The sequence below is a fragment of the Lepisosteus oculatus genome, chromosome 9 (assembly GCF_040954835.1).
Source record: "Lepisosteus oculatus isolate fLepOcu1 chromosome 9, fLepOcu1.hap2, whole genome shotgun sequence".
Taxonomy (NCBI): domain Eukaryota; kingdom Metazoa; phylum Chordata; class Actinopteri; order Semionotiformes; family Lepisosteidae; genus Lepisosteus; species Lepisosteus oculatus.
Window position 1 is genome coordinate 182,812 of NC_090704.1, and position 21,285 is coordinate 204,096.

At 35.6% G+C, this 21,285-nt stretch overlaps 1 protein-coding gene across 1 annotated transcript; it reads right to left on the reverse strand.

The window, feature by feature from the left end:
- Window positions 1–632: 632 nt before the first annotated feature.
- Window positions 633–20,624, reverse strand: LOC102692626 (atrial natriuretic peptide receptor 2-like). Its single transcript, XM_015355142.2, has 23 exons — window positions 20,366–20,624; window positions 18,828–18,918; window positions 18,225–18,357; window positions 17,585–17,708; window positions 16,206–16,310; window positions 15,923–16,025; window positions 15,638–15,783; window positions 14,789–14,861; window positions 14,544–14,688; window positions 14,301–14,387; window positions 13,940–14,083; window positions 13,419–13,540; window positions 12,852–12,996; window positions 9,044–9,092; window positions 8,844–8,951; window positions 7,187–7,306; window positions 6,547–6,640; window positions 5,396–5,483; window positions 4,838–4,977; window positions 3,947–4,099; window positions 3,365–3,463; window positions 2,502–2,593; window positions 633–1,335 (listed from the first exon to the last, which is right to left on the reverse strand). Exons 1-23 carry the CDS (start codon window positions 20,402–20,404, stop codon window positions 1,228–1,230), a joined length of 2,508 nt encoding a protein of 835 aa, XP_015210628.1. The 5' UTR covers window positions 20,405–20,624; the 3' UTR covers window positions 633–1,227.
- Window positions 20,625–21,285: the final 661 nt, after the last annotated feature.

The window sequence follows — 21,285 nt, forward strand, 5'->3', positions numbered from 1 at the left end:
TATGAGTAAATACATAACTACATCCTACCTTTTGTCCGTTACAATAAATCTACAGTATGGCATTGTTTAGCAAAACATAGAAAAATATTTTAGGTGGGTAGCTGCATCAGCATGCGTAGGCAGCTAAGGAACAAGTAATAGGTTGATTCCATGCTGAAAAGAGAAGAAAGAAAACACAATATTACACCTGAAGAAGGTTCCAGAAAGTGTTTTCTTTCTTCTCTTTTCAGCATGGAATCAACCTATTACTTGTTCCATAGAAAAATATTGCTTCATGATACAGTAGTTATTTGTGTGTCTTCAAAAAACACAGAAACAACAACTATCATGAAACAATACATGAAATGTGGGCTAAGGATTAGTACTCAAACTAGTGTCCGTTCAAAAAGAATTCACAAGACTTGAAGTGCCCATGAAATTACAGCCCTGTACTAGTGTTTTACCTGTTCAAAGAATTGTTTTCATATCACCCTCAGTACTGTATATTAACAACTGGCATGTGTAATTGTTCACATACTTTAAAACATAATGGTGCATGTACAGTTGTTGTTATTAGAAATATTATTAGTATATCAAAAGAAAAAAAGAGAATGGGTTTGTACATGTACCCAAGAAAGTCAGTCTTAGTTTACTTTTGTTGCTATTTTAATTGCATTTCTAGAACATTACACAACAAGTGCCAAATGATAAAGGTACAGAGAACAGTGAGAAGTGACAGCATCTTTAGTTTAGCATTATTACAGAAGTGGTCTATGTTATGTTCCTAAAGACACACTTATGTTGAAAATTCTCTAATTTCACTTCCAATATTACAATGTCCTTGAGCTCAGAAACAAGGCTAGGAATTTTTGTTCTGTTTTTTTCAGATACTTGTTAATGAAAATTGATAACCACTCCTGAAGAGAAAGAGTTAAGACAAACATTATACTATACAATACAAATGAATATGAGTGGATTATTAATTTACTACATGATATTTGATATTAAATATATTCAACATAAAATGGGACAATAGTATAGTAATTAATGGAATTGACTACAATACCAAAATCTGTCAGTATAAAGTGATTGTGACATACAGTTACTGCTGTAGGTTGTATACAGCCTTAAAATATTTAAAATACAGTATTTGTTCCGCGGTGCTTTCTACTATGAAGTATACTTTTAAAAGATCATTTAAAGCAACCGTTTAAAGATTAACTAGACACTTTATACATTTCTGAGTAGCTAGGTGCTTACAGGTACAGGAGCTCCACACAGCTGATTATTTTCTGCTGTTAGATCTTCCACACTTCCCTTTCCTTCCAGCCACCATGTTGTCATTTCCCCTTTACCCTGTTAAAGACAAGATCATTCTGAAATACTATCAGTAGGATACTGCTAGGATTATACAGTAAATAATCCATGATACATGTGCAGGACCAGCCCTGTGAAAAAGCCTTGTTTTCCTACTTACTGTTGTTAAAAATTAAAATGAGAGAAAAAGATTTTTGTGTTCTGATTACAGATTGTGGATTCCAGAAGGTCATCAATCTACTGTATATAAATTATCTCTTCAGACTTTAGTATAAGAACATTCAGCAGTTTTATTAGTCTTCATCAATACTGATTACCATGTTTGCCAATTTGAATCAATAACAAAAGAAGTAGGTCTCACCCAACCATAGGCGATTTAGGTTTCAATTTTATTAGGTGCTTTGTTCGTGGTCTACTGTAAACATCAATTTTGCTCTTCTTGATCTCTGATAAAAACTTTCCATGAAGCTGATATTTAGTGCAGTTATTTATGTTGCCTCTTTGTCTGATCACTCACCATCGCAGACATGGGCCTCACTCCTATAATGGCACCCAGATTTACTTGCACAATGAATCATATATTAGGCATTTTACAAGTGTTTGTCTCTTATTATTTTTATGTATATATAATTTTACTGAGGAAATAAAACTTTCTGAAGCTAAACTGGTAAGATTGGGTTAGACACCTGCAGCAGCTTTGGTGCTTTGGTGAACAAGTTGGTGAGTTCAGTATTTCTATAGCATAGAGATCAAACCTTTGATGGAAGTATAAAATCTTGGTTTTATTTTTGATCAGGCCCCATCACTGGACTAAAAGGCCTTGTCTCTCTGCCATAAACCAGACTGTACAGACTGAGCAATGGAGCCTTCTGTTCTGCCGCATCCCATCTATACTGTTCACAGCTCATTACATAATTTGTTCATAATTTGTAAGAAATGTTCAAAACTTGCTTTAAAACCTATGTTTTATTTAAAGCCTTTAATGTTTAATTTAGTTTTACTAGGTGAGCTTGCTGTGTTTTTCTTCTTTTGTTTCACTTACTGTATGTCATGTGCATTAAATGTCTGCTGCTGTAGAGCATTTTGAGTTTGTTGTAAAGCAGTCATGAATAAAAATGTGTGTGTAATCTTTTACCCAGGATTTTATAATTAGTGCGACAGGAAATATTAAGACAAAAGTAAAAATATCTGGTCATCTATCTGACCTTCACATGCAACAGACCACGGCAGGTCAAGGTGTAACCCCCCAGTTTCTTCAGGAGGTCGGCAGCATTGAAGCTGCACTGAATTTTCAGGGCTGTGAAAACAAACAGCATGAAAGCAGATATTCGCTCCTCCAGGCCTTACCAGGTTTTCTAGGTATTCTTCAATTTGACCATAAAACAGGAGATTTGTCTTTTTATTCAAAAACTAGTTCTGTTCAGCAGTATTGTCACAGGTACAATGAAAAGCATATGTCTTTGAGACCCTTGTGGACTACTCAAGTTCCTTATCTTGCCTTAGACATTACATAGAAATTTGCAGACAATGCAGTAATGACAAATAAAACAGCAATACAAGAAAGCAAATGTCACAACAACAGTCATTTCCTATTTCTAATTTTCCAAGATCAGCAGATGTTTTGTGCAAATGTTGTACAGCACCCATCAAAAGACTATTTTCTACTAAATAGACATAACATTGCCAAAAGAGCATAAACAGTTCCAGCTGTGAAGTATCAGTCAGCAAAGTCAACTATGAATCAGATTTGAAAGCAACTGTTCCCCCAGGAAGTGGTTCGTATATGACTGTTAGAGTTCTTTCTAGCTGTTTCACAGTACTTCAGCCTTATAAACTGCTATGTGTTACAGGACCCATTACGAAAAAGCCTATAGTGAATATATATATTGAACAATAAGAATTGTTCTGCCTTATACATAACTTAGGCCACCAACACAGAGAAAAATCAAAGATCTGATGGCGTCTTACCACACCCCAAAGAACATAAGCCATAGATCTACACTGTCCTGTATACTTCTAATTTATACCGCAAATATTTAAAGATTTATACTGTTGTTTTTCTCAGTACCTTCACTTGTGGATTCCATTCGTGATGCTGTGTTCACCGTATCACCAAATAAACAGTATCTTGGCATTTTAGTTCCAACGACACCTGCCACAACAGGTCCTGGCAAAATATTAACCACAACAAAATACATGTTTTCTTTCAGCCTGAGCTCCCCTGAAAGCTGGAGTTGGTTAGTTCCTTTTGACCAAATATGGGATATGGGACTCTTGAGATAAAGAAACCGATGGTAGTTTATATACAGTAGTCTTAAATATATGAGCAAATCCCAGTTTTCCACTTTCTACAACCTTTAAAATATAAGCAATTTTTTTACGTGGTGCAACTTGAAAGGATTACTAAGAGTGATAAGGAATGAAAATACTTAAATATTCAGCTATAAAAATGATTAAATATTTTTAGACTTACAAAGTACTTGACATAAAATCACATTCAAACCTAAAATCAGTAACATTGCAGTAGTTTGTAAACAGCTGCAATACATAGTTGGAAAGATACCTTGATAATGATTCCCAGGTTTCAGCTATGTTATACGAAGATGCACGATAAGCACGCACACAGGTCAATAGTATTTACAGGAGGTACCTGAGTGAATGCCAGCTCTTATCCTCAGCTGCACAGATGGTTTGTGTGGAATTTTAAAGGTATGGCAAACATTCAGCAAGTCAAGTGCCATACTAGCAATTTCACCTCCATGATTAATGCCATTCTCTTGGGGAACTCCAGAAACAACCATGTCTGAAAGAAAATAAACGTAAAAGATTAACTTCTACAATGATTCCCATATTCTTTGCAACAATGCACTGCACATGAATTAAAAATGTTAATGCAACTCAATGAAGATATGTTTTACTGTGCTATGATCCTTTCCAGAACAAGAAACATGAATTTGGACGGATGGATTTTTACTATTCAAATATTATTCAAATATTTCCAATATGTTTTTTATAAAAAACGAAATGACCAAGAAGTAAAGAGGGCAGATTATTTTTCTCTTTCTCACAACATTGATACATAATTAATTAAATAAATAATGCTTAGCTAAAATCTGAAATAATTACCTTATTAAGAAATAACAAATTAAAGAAGACACTCTGAAATTATAACACAAAAAAGAACAAATTAACAAATGGACCACTGTTTTGGAATGTAAGGATATAGGCTCAAATAGCTTTAAAGCCTAGTGCCTGCAATAATCCATGAAGCGTTAAAATGTGTTAAAGGCAGTGTTGATGAGTAAATTTTGAAAAAGAGTCTGCCTGTGGTCATTATAATCTCAATATTTTCATAGTAGAAACCAAAGCAAGCTGACCTGAAATTTAAAGCAATACATAAGATGGCACTGTGTATTATATACACAAAATATTCTTGAACAAGGATGAAAGCTGCTCCTGAGAGCTATGTAAAATGTAAAAAAAATGCACCAAAGCCATACTGGTCGCTATGGTACTGTAAACATCACAAAAAAGTACTCACATGCATCTCCTATTGTCTCCACCTTGTACACATCATAATTATCAATGATGTCATCAAATGTTGTGTAGAGTTTGTTTAGAAAGTCCACAACCTGGTGTGGTGTGCTGGATCCAGACAGCTGAGTGAACCCCACAATGTCACTGCAATTAGCAATAAGACAGATAGCTAAGAGAGACACAGAAAGGGATAACTACATGTTTGCAATAACTACATGTTAAACATTAAACAAAACACATTATTATTGTTTTATAAGTGTACAGGGTAGATAAAGTATATAGGCAAGATATGGTGCAAAACTGGAAATCAAAATCCAGACCTGAGCCTTTTGCTCATAAATGATTGATTGATTGTTTTGAAGAGACTCAATAAATAGTCAACACAGAATGAATAATGTATAGACTGTATATACATTTTTTATTGTCATTTTAAAATGCATGAAGTTTATGTTCATCAGCACAGGTCTACCAACACACAAACGATTAAGATGTGCCACTACAGCTACAAAAGTAATCAGGCTAAACATGCAACACAGCACACCACAACACCTGGATGACGTGCCTGAAATACACTGTGGCACTGGAGTAGCTCTGTGCTTCCGTTGTACGACCTTGACGTAGATCATCAGCGACTGGTTTTGGTAACATGCCTAACGACATTAACAGGTATATTGACAACTAAGAAATAACAACTGATTTATTTAACTGGAGATCATTTTTCAGAACTGCACTGGGTATTGCACAGTGATTCATAAAATATAAGATACATTTAAACTGTAAGAAAAAATGAAAGAAATGAAAGAAAAAATACAATTTCAATTGTTATTTTCTTTATGTAAACTTTTACCTCTGTAAATGGTTTGAAACCTATTGCTCTTATCACTGCAGTCTAGATTAAGTGTTTATGTTTTACTGCGAATATTAATTGTAGAGTATTTACAGCACATATACAAAACTTCTATGAATGTTGTTATAAAAAACATTTAACATTTAAATAAAACTTAACAGTAAATAATTTAAAGAATCTAAACTAAAGCATCTTAAACTAAATGACACATTAATCATGTTTAGTGTGTGAACTTAATTGAAAATAAAAATATTTTCCATTATATAACATAAATTGCAAAATGTAAAACCAGAAGTAGTTATATTACAATCAGACTGGCTCCACAGAACAGTCAAAGTCTATACCACAGTGTCATCTAATATTTCACATGTAATTTTAATCATGAGGTAGCTTTTCTTACTTATATGTTTATTATGTATCCCATTCTAAAACTTAGAATATGGACTATTAAAACACAAATCATTATACAGATGTACAAAACCAAATAGGAGCAGCTGAAAATTCAGCCTTACAATCACAGAACAAACAAAAAATATGTGATGTTAAGTAAACTGTTTAAAAAAAACAAAAAGAACAACAGAGGATCATAACAAGAGGCTCAAAGAATCCTTTGGAGGCAGATCTGCACTTTAGAACAAAATAAAGCCCTTTGCAAGATTAACAATGATGTTAATCTGACTAATTGGAGAGTTGGAGACAACTTGGATTATCACAGTGTATACAGTATACTATGGTGACTAGAGCCATCTCAACCAGAGAAACACATTAATGATTAAGTAGTGATTCTTCAGAGGCTTAAAATCTGCTTATTAACACGTAACCAATGGTAATACCAGCTGGAAAACATGGCATTGGGAGTCTCTTACTGTAAAGTAAACGGTCTGTCCGTTGTTTTTCTTGAAGGAGATCCTGTGTCCTTTCAGCCACAATGGCTTCCAAGTGTTTGCTGTATTTTTCCATCTATTGTGGAAGCAGAAAAGCTATTCAAATGCAGGTCACATGCACAGCGTAAACATAAATCCACTATTTCTTCAGCTCTTTATCTGATGGATTTTTTTACTTATCTATTAATAAAGAGACTGTCTCTAAAAATAAATATATGAAAACATTCCTTATACATGTTAAATGATGCTGCTTTCCTTGCTTATTTAACTTTGGTACTGTAAATTTAAATTTACAGCACCTTTAAAAAGATAAAGGATAAGTAAAAGATATGGGAACTACAACCTTCTGTAGTTGCAAAAGAACAAGCAGCAGTTAATTACATACTGAAAAGTAAATTAAAGAACTTCAATGAAGCCTCTGAAGTCTTTTTCATCTTTCAATTTACTTTTTAGCATGGAAGGAACCTCTAATTGTAGAGGCTAGCCTGCAGAATTGATCAACAGCCATTCTGTTCACTGAGGAGGTCGGATCTGTATTCAGAATGCTGAAGCGCTGGAAGCCTTTAAGAGTAATAGATGGGTTATCAAGCAGAGAGAGACAGAGAAATTAACCCCTGCATACCAGATTCATCATCATGTCGACAGGGCTGACTTTGTGAGGGTTCATTTTGTCCAAAATCTTCTTCACATGTTCAAAGGTCGGTCTCATTGCAGCATTATGGGACCAACACTTTTTGATCAACTATAAAAAGTTTAAAACACATGAGAAAATTCAATATCAATATTGGTACAGCATCAAAGTTTGTTTCAACTACCCATATATTTTTGTTATAAAATGAACAGAAATTATTTTTGTTCCATATCATGTAGATATCCTTATAATGATATACTCCATATCATATACCTCTCAGTTACACAACCACGGCAAACCATTTTTGGCAGAATCACTTTATTATAATAATAAAGTCCCTTATGTGGAGCAATACAATTTGAATTGCCTTTCAGAATTAATCTGTTTTTTTATTCCGTAAAAGTATACAACACAGAAGATCCTCCCAAAGTATTACAAACAGCAGAGATGACAGACACTAAAATGTTGTAGTATTTTCTGTGTTTCATTCCAAATTAATTCTTAATCACAGACAAATTTATTTCAAATTTCTGTATAAAGATTTTTTCATATGGCTTCAACGATTAGTATTTATAATAGCTATCATTTTAATACCAATTCCTGAGTTCCTGAATATCCTCCAATCAGATATGTAACCATTTTTTCTCCTGCAGAAGAAAAAACATCCACACTATAAGAATGACTGATACATTGTCATTCGCAGCAGTGTTGGTTCATCATGAGTTAAGATCACCAAATTCTTAACCAAGCGGAGGAGACACACATACTATTTGATTTGCTGTAATTGTTGTATCAATATATGTAAAGTCTGGTATATTTTCAACTGAGGAATGAGTGCAGAAACAGGTAAACAAAATTCTAAACAAACAAGCAGATCAATTAAAGGCATTAGAGAGCATCAGTGTGATTAACTACTGAGTCAGAACAAAAAATAGCAAACACAGGGATCCCCTAGGGTCTCACAGGGACACTCCTGGTACTGTAGATGTAGTTTTTGTTCTAGCTGAGCTGGTATCAAGCTAGGTTATTTGATTTGCTATTCTCAGTCTCAAAAGTTTATATTAAGTTACTTATGAAACACAAGGAGGTAAAGGACATTATCTAATATGTTATGAAACTGAAGACAAAGAGTTCAAATTAATTAGATTATTAAGGCAATTAAGGTTTTATTTTTTAAAGGAAAGCTTAGCTTAAATAAATACTAGTAGGTGTGTGCATTCTCTAGTTCTGTGAGTTAGAAATAAGATCACTAAAATCTCACGTTTAGTTTAAGTTTAAACTTAAAAATCCAGTCTAATGAACTTCCTATATTAACAATAATTACTGTATACAACAAAAAATCTTAATTTACAAACATAAGGTAGTCATATAGTTACTGTTTAAATTTCTAATTGTGCAAGTAAATTTAAACCATCAAATAATTAAATCAGCAGAGATTTACAATACAATTGCTAAGCATGGTGATATGCGGAGACTTCTTAATTGCTTCACTACTCACTGTGATAGAATTTAAGCCACTGTATATCCTTACACTTCTTCCAAGGTCAAAGAGGCTTAACCATATATTGCATTAATTTTCAGGCATCCACTTCGGGCAACATTAGACAATGCCATATTTCTGCCTTTTATCTATTTCACTGCTACCAACCTCACAATAATCCCCCTGGTCTGGGCACTCATTGTCTGATTTCCCAGCTTTCAGTTCTGGAAGGGGAGGTCTCCACATCACATCTAGTTTTCCAGGATCCATTTCTCCCTGCAGTGGGATAGCACCAGTCATGGTGTCTTTAAATACAGAGAACAACCCAGAACAGAGCAATTCAAATAAGAATAAATATGCATACTTACTGAATTAAGATCGCTTCGGGTTGCAATGTCAACCAGTACCATAGAATAGCTGAAAACAGAATTGCAGGGTGAAAAAATCACAGTGTTCACATGTAATGTTTACAGGTAAAACTATAAAATGGGGGTATGGTATCAATTCACAGATCCATTATTAAACATATTGTTAAAGTTAGATGGGGAGTGGTCAATATGTAAATAGTGTCAACATTTGCAGTTTTTGGTGGTTCAAAGATATAGTAGAAACTACTGGGTACTGTACTGGGTCTGAGACACACCGATGAAATAAATTGTCTGGTTTACCTTTGTTAATTAAGTTCTTAGTAAATCAAAAAGCGTCATCATCAATCCAGGAACAGAGGATAAAAAACAGAGAAGAAGGTAGAAGAAAAAACACAGGATGGACAGAAAGGCACAAGGAGAGAGAAGAGACAGCGCCAGCCGGGACATTCCTGTCCTAATCAGCCTTTCAAACCAGATTGAGTTAATAATCACCTTGTTAGGAGAGTTGGCCATTCTGTTGTTTTTAGGCAACTCTGATTTCTTATATAGATAGTCCCTAGGTTAGAAATGGTCTCTTCAGGTTAGTGAATACATTTTTAGAATAAGAAGATACATTTTCTATTCGCTTTGTAGCATCCAGATTTCTAGAAAGGGTGATTTAACTGTAGGTCATATTATGTCTAGTTAAGTAGGCAGGGTTATCTCTCTTGTTGGCCTGTGTAAGTGCTATATAGGATTTAAATACTTGGTAGCAAGTATTCAATTTGGGATTGAATTATTAATTTGGGGATTTGGGGTTTATGATTATTTATTTAATTGATTATCCTGCCCTGTATCTTCTGTAATTCTCTGTTACTGTACATCCAATTTGTAACAATATCAAATTGTACTGTCATGTATTTTGAATGTTATTATTTTCAGAAATATGAATTGTTTAATAACAGTAAGTTATATGTTGATTTATGGTAAGAAGTGGGAAAGAGCTCATGCTCAAAACGTAATGAATACAATAAGTAAAAGAGGCAATAAACATGATTATTACTGCATACACTGTATGTAGTGTTTTCCATCCCAAATAATAATAATAAAAATAATTGCTTACACTTATATAGCTCTTTTCTGGACACTCCACTCAAAGCGCTTTACAGGTAATGGGGACTCCCCTCCACCACCACCAATGTGCAGCATCCACCTGGATGATGCGACGGCAGCCATAGTGCGCCAGAACGCTCACCACACATCAGCGATCAGTAGGGAGGAGAGCAGAGTAGTGAAGCCAATTTATAGAGAGGGATTGTTAGGAGGCCATGATTGATAAAGGCCGATGGGAAATTTGGCCAGGACGCCGGGGTACACCCCTACTCTTTTCGAGAAACACCCTGGGATTTTTAATGACCACAGAGAGTCAGGACCTCAGTTTTACGTCTCATCCGAAGGACGGCGCCTGTTTACAGTATAGTGTCCCCGTCACTACACTGGGGCATTAGGACCCACATGAGCCGCAGGGTGAGAGCTCCCTGCTGGCCCCACTAACACCTCTTCCAGCAGCAACCTTAGTTTTTTCCAATGATTCTAAAGCAGCTCACATGTAGGAAGGTAACCACTTCCTCAACCACCACAGTGAGACATAGACCAGGGTGACATGCAACATCTATACTAGCAGCTCCACTACACAGTGAGCTGAGGTGTGAGAAATTGCTTCAGCGATTGAGGTAAGAGGGTACCTTTAGGGAGGCCAGAGTAGCATTTTGCCATAACTCAAATGCTAACACAGCTGCTCTTTCAAACAGAGCCATGGAAACTTTAATATCAAAATTGGTCAGATTGGTTTCACTTCTCATCTGATGGATGGTGCTTCCTACAGCTCAGTGCACCAATAGTGCACTGAATTAGAAATTTGGATCCAAATGGAAGAGCTCTACTTACTGCTCCATCAGCACCTACAGTACCAGCTTTGTTTACCTCCTCCTTCCTCATCCAACTTCTCTGTTTCCCTTCTCTCTAGCTTCTCTCTTCTTGACTCAGCATCCCTCAATAAACTAGTTACACACATGAAACCCACCACATCTATTTTAGATCCCATTCCCACCACTTTATTTCAGTCCTGTTTCTCTTCTCTCTGTCCCATTGTCCTCAATATTATACATGAATCCATGAGCACTGGCATTGTACCAACGGTCCTCAAAACTGCTGCCATTACCCCCGTGCCAAAAAAGCCTAACATGGCTCTCTACAATCTTAACAATTTTCGCCCCATCTCCAACTTACCCTTTCCAACTAAAATTCTAGAACGTGCTGTTACAATTTAGTTACATGACCACCTCATGATAAACAACCTTTTCGAACCCCTCCAATCTGGCTTCCGTCAACTTCACAGCACAGAAACTGCCCTGGTCAAAGTCACTAACGATCTTCTAATAGCTTTTGATTCTGGTTCTCTTTCTATACTCATCCTCCTTGATCTCAGTGCTGCTTTTGACACTGTTGACCATAACATCTTACTTTCTCGTCATGAGACTGTGTTTGGAGTTTCTGACACTGCTCTCAAATGGTTCAAATCTTACCACACTGATCGCTGTCACTTTGTCTCTCTTAGTGGGTACAGGTCTGAAATTGGTCTTGTTAAGTCTGTTGTTCCTCAGGGCTCAATACTGGGCCCCTTGCTCTTCAGCGTTTACATGTTCCCACTTGGTCAGCTTTTAAGATCACATGGCCTCAGCTTTCATTTTTACGCTGATAATACTCAAATATGCATCCATACCAAACATGACACTGATGTGGCTGTCTCTATTCTATCTTATTGCATCTCTGACATAACAATTTGAAAGACTCAAAACTTCCTTCATCTTAACTTAACATCCTCATTGGCATCCCCCATCAACTTCGTAAAGCCAGTCCTGTAACCCTATCTGTAGATGGTTCTGTACCTGAGCTTCAATCAAAATTGAAAAACCTTGGGGTTATATTCAATTCTGGCTTAACATTCGACCCCCATGTGCAGCATACTTTCAAGGCATCTTTTTTTCACCTTAGAAATATTGCTAGACTACACCCTATGCTATCTTTAACTGTGGCTTAAAAGCTGATCAACACATTTGTATTCTCTCGAATTGACTACTGTAATGCTCTACTCGCTGAGGTATCTAAATCTACTCCAAATAAACTGCAGTATGTCCAAAATTCAGCAGCCAGAATCCTGACCAGGTCTAGTGCAAGTGATCACATCACTCCTATCCTGGAGTCCTTGCAATGGCTTCTGGTCAAATTCCGTGTAGACTTTAAAATCCTCATGCTCAACTATAAGGCTCTGCATAGCTTGGCACCTCAGTACCTGTCTGAACTATTATCGCCCTACTCCCCACCTCGCAACCTTTGCTCTTCTAATTCTGCTCTGCTTACTGTCCCCCAAGCCCGTCTACATTATATTGGTGACAGGGCCTTCTCCCGTTATGCCCCCAAGCTTTGGAACTCTCCCTAAGGATATCAGAGAGTCACTTTCTCTAAACTCCTTCAAATCCAGACTCAAAACCCTCTTCTTCAGAAAAGCCTTTACTTAACTGGTTCCACTCTTCACCCCTCTGCTTTTCCTAGTACCACCATCCACGGTCTCCTCTATATATTGTAATTGTGTTTTATCTTGTGTATTCTTCTTATTTATTGTTGTTGTCATCCTGTAAAGCGATTTGAGAAGCCACCTTTAAAGGCGCTATATCAAATAAAGTTTATTATTATTATTAATAATCATATTTTATCAAAATCAAATGTATAAAATATAATATTTTATTAATAGGCCTGTGTGCTCTGATACCTGTATACGTCAGCTGCAGGAGTAACATTAAAGCTGGTGCCCAGAAGAATCTCAGGAGCACAGTAGATGCGAGATAATTTTTCACAATGGAATCCATTACTGTTCATCTCAAAGTCCTTCTTTCTGTAGGCTGCAAGCCCATAGTCTACAAGAGTGTATTGGGGAAAAAAGTGCATTAAAAACTGTGCTTGCTTTTATGTTGCTACTGTATTTAGGCATCAAAGAAGAGAGTAAGTAAACTTAGAAGCTTAATTAAAAAATCAAATCACTGTAAATATTAAAAGCCTATAAAAGGATAATGTATTTTTATTGATAGTGAGCTTGCTTAATTCTTGGATAATCCTGCATTTATTTATTGATTTGTTTGGAATGTAGCATTTTTTCCCCAAATATATAGCACTATATACTGTACTGTGCCATATTTAAAAAAACTGATGGAGCAGGGCTCTGGTAAAAATTAGATATTTATTTAAACAGGTTTGTGCAGCAGGGAGAATAGGGGGTGAACCTGTCTGACTAGTGGGGACTGGGGGACTATGTTGTAAAATGTGGGTTTGTACAGGTCACCTGAAATCTTGCAGACCCATCGATCATCTATGACACAGTTTTTGGAGTGAAGTCTTCCATGAAACATCTTGTGCTGGTGGAGATAAGCCATTCCACGTGCAATGTCAGTTGCAAATGACAATCTGTGTAGAAAAGACCAAAAAGTTAGCAAAGGGAAATCAATACTGATACTTAGTCTATAAAGTCTTTGTTGTTTTTGAGAAGAATCCCATCAATAACAGTTTAATTGACAAAATTCAGTTAAACTTGTCATAGATTTTAGGAGACTCCTCTATGAATCAAGCAAAAATGTGGATAAGCATATTGTTTGATTTTTATGCTGGTTTGAAAAATATTTTCATAGTTCTATACTGCATGAGTACACACAATAAATTCTAACTGATGCTATAGATTATTGACCAGTTTTCCTTACTGCTCCATAACATATATTATCGTGATCAGTTATCAAAATAAACATGGCACCTACATGACATATTAATCTTTTAAGAAATGTTAATTTGGAGAAAAAAAAATGATTTTACCGAAAACCCCAGTTAATTGGAATATCTTCATTCAAAAGAACTTCAGCAAGGCTTCCCTTTGGACAGTATTCTGTGACAATGGTGATGTTCGGGACTTCAATGGATCCACCAATAAATTTACACAGATTAGGGTGATCCAACTCCCTGTTGGGTGACAAACAGTTATCAGTTTGGAATGGCTGTCTTCTGTCCACCAGAAATAGATTTTCTGAACAAAGCAGTAAAAACTTAGAATAAAACTACCCTTTGAATTCATTTTCTTCAGATTCTGATTTATCACAGAAGATCATTTCTGTAACATTTGGCACAGACAATGATCAAAATCCATGGAAAAGTATAGGGGAAAAAAGCTGTTACTTACCGTACTTCCTTTACTTCTTTCCTTATTGTTTTTGAGAGTGTGAAGTGTTTTTTCTGTATGTGTTTCACTGCTACTGTTCTTCCATCACTGCAAATTAGCACACAAGATGGGTTTCAAATCACAGAAGGTTCATAATTCCTTTGGTTCTGCCTTGTCATGTGACTGTTCAAACAAGAAGAAATCACAAAGCACAACCAAACATATAACAGATGGCTCAGAGTTTTGTTGTTCTAAAGCACTTACTAGATGCCAGCTTGAATAATGCTGTGTTTCAGGGCAGAGTCTACCACAGAGTTCCCAGTAAGATCTGTCATCCTGCTTGCATCGGAGTAGCTTGTCTCTTGCTGTAAACTTGTGGCACTGCAGAATCCCATATAACATAGCTGGCCTAAAAAACAGTGTTTCTTAATAACAGCCCCTGAATACAAAAGGTCTTATGGAATCACAGAACTGATTTTGCCTGTTCTAAAAAAATTAAATTAAATTACCAAAAGTGATGTCTTTATAATTAATGATCCAGCTTTCATCCCAAAACATCTTCTGTTTTTGGTACTGAAGCCACTGAAATATAAATTGATTAAAATGTCTGGTTTATTAGCAATACAAGAACAATATCAATATAGATTCAACATTTTTTGTAGAAACACAGGTGTGCCATCAGAGAACTTTCAATAAAGTTAAATGGCCATGATTTGTTTGAATCGCAGCCAGCCTACCAGCTTCATAGAGACTGCATTTAACATATATTAACATTATCCGCTAACAGGGATGGTAACTTTTTTGGGAAGAGTGCCTTAACCATTGCTATGTCAATTAAAAAAATGTTGGGTTGTCAGGCAAAGAAAGTGGTGTCGATGGTGCTTAACTGTTGACACTTAGCAGTATTGAGGCTAGTATTCAATGACACTGAATTGTGGTAATTGTTTTGCTGTGAGTAACAAACTTTTAAAAATACTTACAAATACAATAAGAAGCGCATAGGCAGTAACTAGGCTAAAGATGCTGGCTACTTTAAAGAAACAGCTGAATAGACCCCCGAATCAATAAGCTACTACTAGGTTTGTTAGGGCTAGGTTTGCCAACTGTCCTCCTCTCATCTCATTCTAATGCTGTTTTGCACATAACCACAGGTGCCATATATGTAGTAAGTGTAGATGTCACACAGTGAGAACCAAAAGTATAAAAAACATGCAGTACACTGATCCAAGTATATTTAAACAGTATTGATAGAGTTTATATATATAGCATATACTTTAGCTTAAATGTCCAGTGTAAGAAAACATAATTTATTTGGACACAGTGCAATGAACAAGTCAAATATGACAGTACTCACTCACCACTATGGTTAAGATAAATCCACTGCAAAACAGAGCTACTGGCAATCCAATGGCAATCTTGATAGCGAGAGACATGGGACAAGAACCACAGTCTGCTGGGCAGGTTAAGCAGCTCTCCTCTGACTCACACTCCCCATCTCCACACACTGACAGGGAGACCACAAAGCAGTCAAACTAACCTAATAGCAAAAGATTATTTTCTGGACATATCACAGACCACCTATTGTTTTCTGCAACGAAAACGGACACTGTAAATGAACAATTAGAAGACATAAATCTGGTAACCTTGGGCACTGACTACTAAAGTCTTGGCTTCCAGAGCAGCGTGCATCTGTCCCACTTTGATATGTGCAATCATTGAGGTGACCCCCACATGAACCAGCACCACCTGCAAACACATGGATGATGCAGACACATGGATAAAACCCAATGAAGACCATGCAGACACTTTACTCTTCAGTTAGGAATTTATAAAACCATGGCATTACTTTGACACAAATATGCAAGTACATATAATGAAATTTACATGCTAGCAAATGTACTGTGCATTTAGAGGACTAGAAGATACCTTTGAGGTCCAGTACAGCTGGGTCATCTTGCCTGCCTGAGACACTGTGTGTGTCACAATCTTTCCATCATCTGGAATCCATGGGCCACAGATTCCACTCTGTCTCTGAAACAAAATTCACAAATGTCAAACTCTAATAGTCTCAAACGCAAATCTTGGAGATTGATTGGTTGTCCAATAGTCTTTGGCTTTTGTGATGCATCAGCTTTCAGTTAACTTGCTTAAAGTCATGGGTTTCCATAGTTTTATTGCTAGAAGACAATAGATATGTCTCAATAAAGACTGCCAATTCAAAAATAAAACTAGATTGAAGCCTATAATTATTATTTAAAAAATTGCTACTATTAAATTAAAAAACAGAATGGCTATTTAACATCCATCATGAGCACTGTAAGAGCAGATTCCTGTCGACACACAGTCTCTGAGGACACCCAGGTGATTCTACACCTATGGTTTAGTTGATTAATTAGTTAAATGCAATTTAACAATTAACAATTTCCCTCTGGCCTGCAAATGAAAGGTTCTGTCACAGGAACGACTTGCATTTTAAGGGATAATCTCCAGGGCAGAGAACTTCAGCTGGAACAAAACCAAACAACATCCATTCATTTTTTTATCTCTTTATCCAGTTCAGAGTCAAGTGGGAGCCAGAGTCCGTCCTGACAAGTAACTGGTACAAGACAGGATACACCCTTGATGGCATGTCAGTCCATTGCTGGGCAGACAGACAGAGACACAAACAGCCACATACGATACAGCAACTCCAATTTCCCAGAAAACAGGTAACATACCAGTATGTCTTTGGCATGTGGGAAGAACCACAGGAAACACACAGTGAACACAGGGACAACACTCACAAAGTTACAAATGCAAGCATGTAATTCAGCCCGTCTAGCTACTGTATGTTATGTTGCCTGCAGCACATTTATCAGTGGATCTCATACAGCTATTTCTTGAATGAAACCAGGGTATTGGCTTCTACTACATGGCTGCATAGTTTGTTGCAGACTGTCACAGCCCTATTGAAAACAGAACTGTGTTTGAAAGCCCTGATACAGTTTAAAAGTAAAGTGAAAACTAGAGTAAAGTGCACTTCTTTCTAGTGAACAGGATGAACTTGTTTCCACATAGGGATGTGAAAGTGTGGAATGAGCTGCCAAGCCATGCTGCCACAGCTAGTAGCCTGGCTTCTTCCAAGAAACACCTGGAAGAGTTTAGATACTAACAAACGAGCTTCAGTATACAGGCCAAACGGCCTCCTTTTGTTTGTAAACTTCCTTATATTTTTAAGGAGGGTTTTTTTTTGGGGGTGAGGTTGCATAGTTTTTTTCTATAGCACAACAGAAATGAATATAAGTACAGTGTCCTAAAACACCAACCATGAACGCGAGGGGGCAGGAGTGGATGTTGGCGTGGTAGACACAGCAGTTGTTTTCATTGGCGCTATTCCAGTTCTCAGGGCACTCATGCTCATGACAGAACCTCTTGGCTTCAGAAGCATTGCTGTGAGGGAATATAACACAGATATTCTCAAAGGGTAAACTCAAGCATCCGTTTGTCCTGCTGGTGGCCTTCAACATGTAAATGTCTCAATTGAAACCGACACAGAGAATTAACTGAAGCTTTTGATGCATTAAGGGCCTAGAAGAGAAAAGCTTGACTTTTTGAACATCTCTAAAATTCTCCTCTTCAGTACAGTGTTAAGTTAATAAGGTTCATAAGCAATAAAAAGAATTGAAGGCATTGCTCATTATTATCCACTGCAGTTTTCATTGTAAAATTAAAGGGTATATCTGAGATTTTTATGTTACAAATTGTAATTAGATTTTAAACATACTACTGTATGTTTATACAATATCTTGTATTAAAGATAATACATAAATCAGGATTAATCACATACAGAAATATCTGAATTGACATAGTGTGTAGAAAAAAATAATCATGATTTGTTTGACCATTTAGCTGAGCACCACACGTATACAGAACTATTCACCAAGGAGGAAAATAGCTGCTGCATACCTGAATCTCAGAATCTTATTATGAACTGCATACTCATAGAACAAGTCTGGTGCGATCACAGAGTATGTGACATTGAACTCCTCGCCACTTGTTACTTTCTCTGGAGGGCGCTTGACCCAGGACATTTCAAGGCCTGAAAGAAAAGACAAAATCAAGACAAAAAAAAGACAAAACAGTGTTATCCTCATTCAGAAAGTACTTTATACATTGCTTAAACAATCTAACAGAATTTGTTATAAACTGAATATACAATTTACAGTTTTCACATATATCTCTGTTAGCTCTTCATAGCTTTTAGCAGGAGTTATTTGATTTTTTCTCTGAGTTTTATGTTAATCAAGTATTTCTAGATGGATTTATAGCATTTAACATAGCCGTTTGCTCAATATTAGATCAGAACAACATGATGTAATTATGTTAAAATATTATTAATTATTGTTACATTTCTTAATCTAAATTAGTGATTGAAATGTTGGTATACAATCACAGGATTGTTCTGTTTTATGCAAAACAAACGTAATGCTAGTATATAGCCAAAGGTACAACATTGTAGTCCCTTTCATAACCCAAAACCACATATTAGTCCTCATTGTGTTGACTTACCTCCACAGTCAATCATATTAAAATCATTAGGCTGCACAATCGGCCAGCAGTCATACTCTGTATTATCCAGATCATGCCAGCAGTCAGCAGTCTAGGAGAAACAGAAAATTCACAATGACACTCAGTGCATCAAGTTTCTACAAAGAATTTTCTCTTGAGTGCAAATTGTTATAAAAGGTTTTTTCTTGCTTAAATACAAGCCAAATTACAGTTTTTGAAAGGAAAATCTGCATTTAAAAGGTCCTTTAAAGTAAATGTTCAAATCCAATGTTTTTGTTAGTAATTGCAAATGAACACTTTCAAACCAAATTAAGAATAAATACCCACTTAAAAAACATATAAAAAATTATTATGAAGTAAGAAAAATAAAAAATATATTGTAACTAATTATAACTATCATTAAATATAAAAAATGAAATTTTTTGTGTTCTTGGTTTTTAGGATGTTCACAGGCACAGCTTGTACATTGTACATCATGTAACACATTTTAAACAGTATTTTATTCTATTAGAATCTTTATCTTCACTTCAAAAACCATATTGGTCTATTTTTTTTAAAGGTTGTAAATGTTTTTCTAGAGCTAGTCAACACATTAAATATGTTTAAATATGAAAAACGTATTTCAATCTTGATTTAACTACTAATTCCATAACACATTAACAGAAAACTAAACTAATTTAATGAAGGACCCAAGGTGTTTACTTCAGAGTGACTCTGGTAGAACAAATCTTGCAAAATAAAAAAATAACATGATTTAGATGATTCTTGATGTATGAACATTTTAGTTTTGTAATTTGGTCTACCTAATTAATTTTATTTGCATTCCTATTCTTCTAGTTTATTGCTATTTAATTAACCATTCTCTATCATTTCAAATGTCTTGAACAGAGTTACGGGTTTGTTTCAGTAAAATAGGATTTATTTTCATATTTTAACAGAACAAACATAACATTTTTATTACACAATGTGGTTTCATTCGTAGAGCAGAATTCTGGTTTGTGAAGGTGAGTATTTGTATGTGCTGTATACTTGCAATGAGGGTGGCTTAGTCTGGCAGCACACCAACACAAGTGTTTTTGACATAAGCAGAGACCACGAGGCTTATCTATAGAAAGTTCTTCAGAAATTAAAATCACATTCTGTTATGTAAATAAAGATCTTGATATGATACTTTTACAAACACAAGTTGAATTATATATTAATTATTTTTGTTCTATTTGGAAATGTGGAGCTGCTTAAAAATCCAAGCATTGTGATGGAACAAAACATTGTGAAAGTTTCAGAATTTCTGAGGAAATCAATTCCTGTGACGAGATTTATTGTTAAATTAATGACAATAATAGAATTACTTATCCAACTTAAAATTCATGGTGAACTTTCATAATTACCTGGGACCTTCCGTATTACTCACCAAAGTAAAAACTTGAATATTTAAGCTAATATTTTTTAAATGTTTCACTAAATATAAATTATATTTTTCAAGTACAAAAATATACAGTGTTACAAAACAGCTTGATTACTGCAATTGTTTTACTCACCAGAATAAGAGAAACAATCAGTATTGTCTGAAGTGCCATGCAACCTCCTGCCAGTCTGCAGTGTGGAGCTGTGTGTGCTGCTCACCTCCCAGCCAGACTGCTCTGCAAGCCAGCTGCTCAATCAGCCCAACAGCTCTCGGTGCAGAACATCTAATCACCAGGAGAGCTGCTGCTTCGGCTCTCTTTCTCTCCTCAAGCAGGCATCTGCTGATTTCTCAAGAACAGCCGGAAGAGGCTGTTGATGTTTTTTACACAACAAACAAGTTTTATCTAGGATGTAGACCTTATGTTGTTTTATAGCAAATTTGTAAATATAAATTGGAATCATTTAGCTACTTTATTCTACTGTGAATTACTTGCTGTTGTTGATGTTATTTTCATTAGAAAACATTATTTTTTATTTTGCCATTGTTTGGAACTTAAAATATGTTAAGTTACATTTCTAATTAAATAAAGATATAAAACAATTCCATTTATTAGTAGAATTGCAAATCTGAATAAACTAAATATATCAAATACATTTTTTAAAGCAATGACATACCTGTTGATGTCACACAAAATAAAACTCAAAATAAAACTATAACAAATAATGTGGAGTGATTCTCATAATAGGTCTACCTCCTGCTAATATTTATCAGCTAAAATATTGCTGATATTACAGTCTAAATGAAAAAATGCTAATTGTGAAAAATGATCATGGTGGGAATTCCGATTAAACCTTCATAGAAATATTGGTGTTTGTGATACAACAAGTTTCAAAATACACTTTTGACACTAGATTTCATTCAAACAGATTCTCCAATGTCTGTGGCAGAGGGGCCAGGCTGGGTTTCTGTGTCAGCAGTGCCACCAAGTGTGCCTTCATGGACACCTAATACTGAGGATTGTGCAGCAGTTAGAGGAGAAATGGATTCAATGCT